General features: G+C 36.6%; 1 protein-coding gene across 1 annotated transcript; it reads right to left on the reverse strand.

Moving 5' to 3' along the window:
* Positions 1–263: 263 nt before the first annotated feature.
* LOC105138405 (eukaryotic translation initiation factor 3 subunit H-like) lies at positions 264–5,945 on the reverse strand. The gene is made up of 12 exons (XM_011044459.1): positions 5,835–5,945; positions 5,675–5,754; positions 5,481–5,597; positions 5,295–5,398; positions 4,515–4,581; positions 2,902–3,035; positions 2,766–2,814; positions 2,553–2,624; positions 2,370–2,471; positions 2,236–2,303; positions 1,358–1,510; positions 264–526 (listed from the first exon to the last, which is right to left on the reverse strand). The coding sequence occupies exons 1-12, from the start codon at positions 5,851–5,853 to the stop codon at positions 469–471; spliced, it is 1,023 nt and encodes a 340-aa protein (XP_011042761.1). The 5' UTR covers positions 5,854–5,945; the 3' UTR covers positions 264–468.
* Between the last annotated feature and the right edge of the window lie 218 nt (positions 5,946–6,163).

Below are 6,163 nucleotides of genomic sequence, written 5' to 3' on the forward strand. Positions count from 1 at the left end.
ATAAATATTGATCGTGAGAGCAAGAGAGTAAGTAGCATGACTGGGAATTAAAGAAAAGGCCATTTGGATGTTTTGAGTAATTTTAGGGGCTCATTTTTCAATGTCTTGATCTCTGGGAGCATTCCAAATTCTATACCTTGGTTTTTACTCGAACTTCATTTTTCACTGTCTTTACTCAAGATTTTCAAGTGTCTGCTCCCGAAGTTTTGCCCGAGGAGACAACCCGGCAGCACATCAGACCTGGAATTCTACCATGGGATCGCTTTTAAACAAACGCCAAGTAACATTCTATAATCATTTCAAAATTAAGACACTGTTTTTACGCATCAATTTTTCTTTGACCAAAATTGTTTTCATTTTCATCCAAAATGGCGTCATACCAAGATATCCTCCTCGCTGTTAACAAAGGCTACAAACATAAATAATTCTGAAATGAAGGGTGGCAGGCCATTCAAACCTCACATAGCATCAATCTTTATGCAAAGCCTTCATCAAGTATAATCGGCTGAAGCTCTGTCCAGAAACCCTGCATGTTATATGATACACAGCTACAATGAGACTATAAACATCAATGATTTGAGGCAGTGGATAAGTGTTACCTAAGAGAGAAGAAATTTAACTCCCAGACCCAGAGCATCAACAGTAAAAGTTACAAACTAATTACCCCTTCGAGATTATGCAAAGTTGTATTCTGATATAAATTCATAAATTCGTCATAAAGAAAGACAGAAACATCTCTTCTATTACAGTTCCTCCGGGCTCAATGGCTAAGTGGTATTATCCCCCCATAGGACAACAAACAAGGAGCTTAGCCTGAAGAATTATTTACAAAAACACATACTTCTTCAGAGGGACAACAGAAATCCAAACATAGTCTCTCATTTTTTAAAGTTTTCTATATGATCATCAGAGGCATAATCAATTAGGAGGAAAAAGTCAAGAATGCAATTAAATGAGCAATCTAGATGGGTAGGGATTTGGAAAAGTCAAATTGCAGAAGATGAAATAACACGGAGCAATACAATTTTGATGCTGGGGACTGAAGGGCATCTGGGGCACTTCAACATGTCCAAATTTCATGCTGTCAGAAGAAGTTAACATTTGAGCATTTCACCTAAAAAAGGTGGCAATTCTAACAAGCAGGTTTTACGAATCTAAGAGGCAAATACAGAAAGCACAGAACATCTCAGACAACAGCCAGACAATCACATATATGGATTTCCCAAGGCAATGGAGAGTGGACACAGAAATAGAAGCCATTGAACTCATCAATGAAAACGATGATAGTCAGCTTTCTAGCAGGGGAGGCATAACAAAAGGATATGATATGAGCCAGTCTTTTAGATCAATGACATACCCGTTGATTTGGTTGCAATAATTTGCCATTTGATTGGTTATCAGGAAACTACCCAAACGTGATGGTTCAGGGATTGGTTTGAAGATGGGATTTGAAGGATCCTCCTCAGGCAAGGGCTCTTCTCCTGCAGCTTTGCGTGTCATGTTCTCTGACCTGCAGAACAGAATAAATCCAATGCAGCTGCCTCCATGAGCATATAAAATAGTAACAAGAAAAAAATAACGGAAAAACAGGCACATTTGCGTTGTGAACTTTAATTCAAAATGACAACACGGCTCTAAAATCTGACAGAGTTTTCTCCCACAGCTTCTGTTTCTCTTTGTTAGTCTTTTTGATGTAGACTTGTCAGTGGATAAATGTTGTTAATCCAATGGTCAAGAGTTACAAGGAGTTTATATCCTAACTTTAGAAACCCCAAGCCTTTCAAATAGCCAACCTCTATCTTTCCCTTGTCCTCTGGGTGTCTTTGAGAGCGTGCGCAAATGTCAAAACCCAAGACAGATGTTCCATACCCACAAATTATACATAAAAACAAGACACTCTAATTTGTGAATGGGTTGGGGATTCATGCCAGCCTATGGGGATGAAATTGATTTCTTAGGCCTGATGAAGTGCACTGTGATCCATACCGCACACAACTAACTTATAGGGAAAACAGTACCAATTTCCTGTCAAAGCATCCATAGCAACTATCTGAAAATAATAGTTCCACCTCATATTTGGTTTCAGGGGCGTATAAACATAAACACTATGACAGTTATGACTTCTACAAACCAGAATGCAGCCCAAGCATCAGTAGAATTCCCAACTATGCAACCCAAAACACAGTACCATCCATCCAAACAAAAAGAGAGCAGCGAACTAAATCAACACTTTACCTTCTCTTTTGAAGCCATGCTTGCTGCTGAGCTTGCTGACGTGAAAGGTTCCGATAGTGATATTGGAACTGCAAAGGCATTATAATGTTAGGCTAACATGTTATTCAGTAATAATGGATAACAAGAAAACCAACCTTCTGCTGCTCGATTGACAAATCATCCATGCATTCAATCAAAAATTCTACATTTCTTTCCAAATATGGACTGGTTGATAATTGCAGGCGGTCATAATCACACTGGCATAAGAAACAACTGTAAGACAAATTACAAACATGAGGCTTAGGTTCTGATAGTTGCCCAAAATAATAAAATTGTACCTGAGTCACTGGTGTATCAGCTTCTAGCCCAGTCATGAAGGCACTGATTAGTGCAGAATTTGAAACTTTGATCTGAGAACAGAAAGAAAAATATTACGCCTATAAAAAACAGGTACCCTTTCTTCATGCTACATTTTTTACAATTTAATGAAAAGTCAGCAATATTTTATTTATCTTAAAGTCAAAAAAAGAAAAAAAGCTTCAAAATCTTACAGGAATTTCCTCAAAAATATCCACCCATGACAAGTTTTTCTCCCTCAATCTATGGAAGCAAAAGACACATAAAGATAAGATTGCGTTAAATAGTTTAAATCCAGTTCCCCAACTCCACGTCAGGAAAAGTTCTTACTTCTCTCCCGTAAAATTATTGTTGCGGTATAGATCCATGAAAGAATCAGAAAGCTTCAAAGCCTTGAGAGCTAAGGCGCCTTGATTAGCTCTTGAAGGATCATAAATTATACAAACACACCGCTTAATATTTTCCTGCATTCATGAAAAGTGAGTAATGAAACAATTGAGTGTGGAAAGCCAGTAGCAAGCTGCATTACCAAGTGCTGGCAACCGAATTCGTTAATGAATTCATATATATTCAACACCAACTTCCTGAAACTGGATACTAAGTTTGTGTTCAAAACCCTAAAAAATAAAATGAAATATATGCAAATGCTTTTATTTTCCTTTTGGGGTAAATAAACTGATGCAGAAACTGAAACAATTAGAATTCATATATCTTTATGTGATCTTTAAGGCAAGCATGTCCATTTTGCTTGACCCCCAACAAAAACTAGCCAAAGAAGATTATATTCCTAAGCTGGTATTGTAATATTATAAGATTCTGAGATCTAAACTACCTGCAAGAGTTCTGCGATTGTCTTTCACAGGTTAATTTTATAATTTTGTAAAAGTTGGGCAGTCAACAGCTCACTCTTGCGAATGGTCAGCTGGCTCCACCTAACAAGCACCTCCTCATGGCACCTTCTTACTTGCTCCATATATATGTTAGTAAGCATACACTTTTAGAGAATGAATGAATGAATGGGAGTTTCAAATATACCTGGGTGACTCCTAAGAACCATAGATGTGATGCTAAGGTTTTCATCTTCTAGGTGTGATTCCAAGAAACCCTACTGGTAACATGTTAGCAGAAATCTATCTCCATTTGCATTTATAAACCATTGAACATATTCACTATACCATTGAACATATCCCAATCCTCTCCTATAACCTATTCCTTAATTTCCTAATCCACCACATCAACTATAAGCTGAAAATCTCCATATTTAGGTGCTGTAGAAAATCTCCGTATTTAGGTGCTGTAGTTAAAGATCCTGCATATTTGTAGAATAACCCTTAAAATTGCAATTTGAAGGGCTGTCCAAAACCATCAAATGTCTTAAACATCTTTCAAGCATTGCAAATAATGTTATTTTTCCTTTATACCATTAATATGTAAAATGACAACCAGCAATCCTTAAAAGAAGGTGAAAGGATTATTCTCGCCCTCAATATGATCAAATTACCATGTCAATGGATGTACAGCAATTAAAAGCATTCCATTATCAATTCCTCTACGCTCAAGCTGACCTACCCACTCAGTCATGGTTCACTTTCAAGTATGACTGTAATTTCAAGAAAACAGCACAGACGATACTAGTTTCTGTTTCAGGATTACTACTTTTATAAGGAAAAGGCCAAAAACTATTCTAGCAGACAAAATATTTACCTTTCCAGTATTAAAAAACCAAATAATCAGTAATGTAACCACTTAACAGTTAAATAGTCACTTGCTTCTCTCATATTTCAGTGCTAACTTTCTATTTTCATTTGCTTCTTTCATATTCCCACACTTTCAACTTCACAGACAACAATAATAAGAGCAGGGAAAATGACTTAAGATGAATACATCACTCAAATTGTGAGTATGCCATGTCAAAAAAGAAAACAATGAGGAAACCCCTGTACCTGGTAATTCATAAATGTCTCAATCAATTCCACTGTTTGGAAACAACCGAACAACATTGACTGATACCTGAAAATTGAGAAGAGAGTAATGGATCACAGATTGCACTAGCAAACTTGATATGCGCAAGCAGAAGCACAAGTACATATTTATTTTGAAGGAGAATAGTTATGTTGTAGAAAAGGATCGATGAAAGCAATGAACTCATGGTATAAAGTGGGCAATGGCCCATGTCGCAACCTCTCATAATGGAAATTAGACGCATTTAGAGAAGGGATACACACATAAACATGTAAAACTTTACAAATAAATGCTCCTCATAAAAGATAATTTAATTGGGAAAATCCATACTTCCTAGAATTTGCACTCAAGACAGAAAATCGTTGTTTGTTCTTTTTCAAACTGCCATATATTGAAAATGAAAAAGAAATACAGACTTGCAATAATCAGGCCAAAAAACTAATCCTACCCAAATAATTTAATGGTCTTTAACAGTCCAGTGAACCAGTTAAATTCATTCACTGCATTGCATGATGGATATAGTCCATGTTCTAAGGAAAAGAAATGATGGTATTATTTCAAATCCTTTGATTCTAAAAAGGAAAAAAAATTCCAACATGAGATGATAAATTGAAATATCATAAAGGGGAAGCTATCACATAAATTACCAGCTGTAATCCAATCAGGTATTTCTATCTCAAAATTCGCATGAACAATGTTGAAGAAATCAACCAAATACATGGCACCTTCAAGGAAGAATGAAAAACCATTAAGAAACTGACCATCCAACAGTATTATTGTCAACGTTGACCTCTCTCAAGCACCTCATCATTTCAAGCTGGTAATTAGCACCATCTGCTTCAATCTCCTCATCCTCCTCCCTAATCTTCATTACATTACAATAACAATAACTGATTCGGCAGCGAAACCAACCAAACTTTTTCTCAAAATTGAAACAAACAGCATACCGGAAAAGGAAAGCAGTTGGTAATTTCAAGAACGCTACCAACATCCAATCCTAGGAGCTGCCCAGTCACTAAAGACGGCGAAAACTCCTTGCAGTGTTTGATTATCTTCAAAACAACCTGTAAACTAATTCTATTAATTTAAGTAATTATTGTTGTTGTTGTTGTTGTTAAATTATAAGAAAATAATAAAGTACCAGTCCTTCGATCTGAACAACACGAAGAAGAGGAGCAACCTCCTCCGTGGCTGCAACCTGAAGGAAAGACCGTGCAATTGCTGCACCAAAACGAAAAGATCAACTACAGATCGTAACCTTCCATGAAGATACATAGAAAAGAGTGAGAAAGGGAACAAACTGGGGGTAGGATTAGCCATGGAGTCGCCGGTGATTTGATGAAGGAAGGAAAGAATGAAGCAGTTGCTTTTGCTTCTCTGTTTTTCCCCTTCGCCTCTTCTACCTGGCGAGAGAGGGAAAAAACCCTTGCTTTTAAGAGTAGTTTTCCTATGGGCTTACGGAGAGATGTTGTTAGTCTGGGCTTAAGGCTTCGTGGGCTTCGATGATTTGTGCTTTTTATTATTCTCTTTGTTTTTTTTTTCTTTTATCCATTAATACATCCCAATAGAATATATATATATGCACAAAGACACTAGCTACTAGTTTTTTTAAAGAAATAAAAAACGATTA

This window comes from Populus euphratica, unplaced genomic scaffold (genome assembly GCF_000495115.2).
Source record: "Populus euphratica unplaced genomic scaffold, PopEup_1.0 scaffold102.1, whole genome shotgun sequence".
Classification (NCBI taxonomy): domain Eukaryota; kingdom Viridiplantae; phylum Streptophyta; class Magnoliopsida; order Malpighiales; family Salicaceae; genus Populus; species Populus euphratica.

Bases quoted from the DNA above. Each gene is read 5' to 3' on its own strand.
- LOC105138405 (XM_011044459.1), bottom strand. The intron at 3,036-4,514 runs GTACAGGGGTTT...TCATGAATGCAG, and splicing joins AGACATTTATGAATTACCAG to GAAAATATTAAGCGGTGTGT. The intron at 2,472-2,552 runs GTACAATTTTAT...TTCTTATGCCAG, and splicing joins CTGATACACCAGTGACTCAG to TGTGATTATGACCGCCTGCA.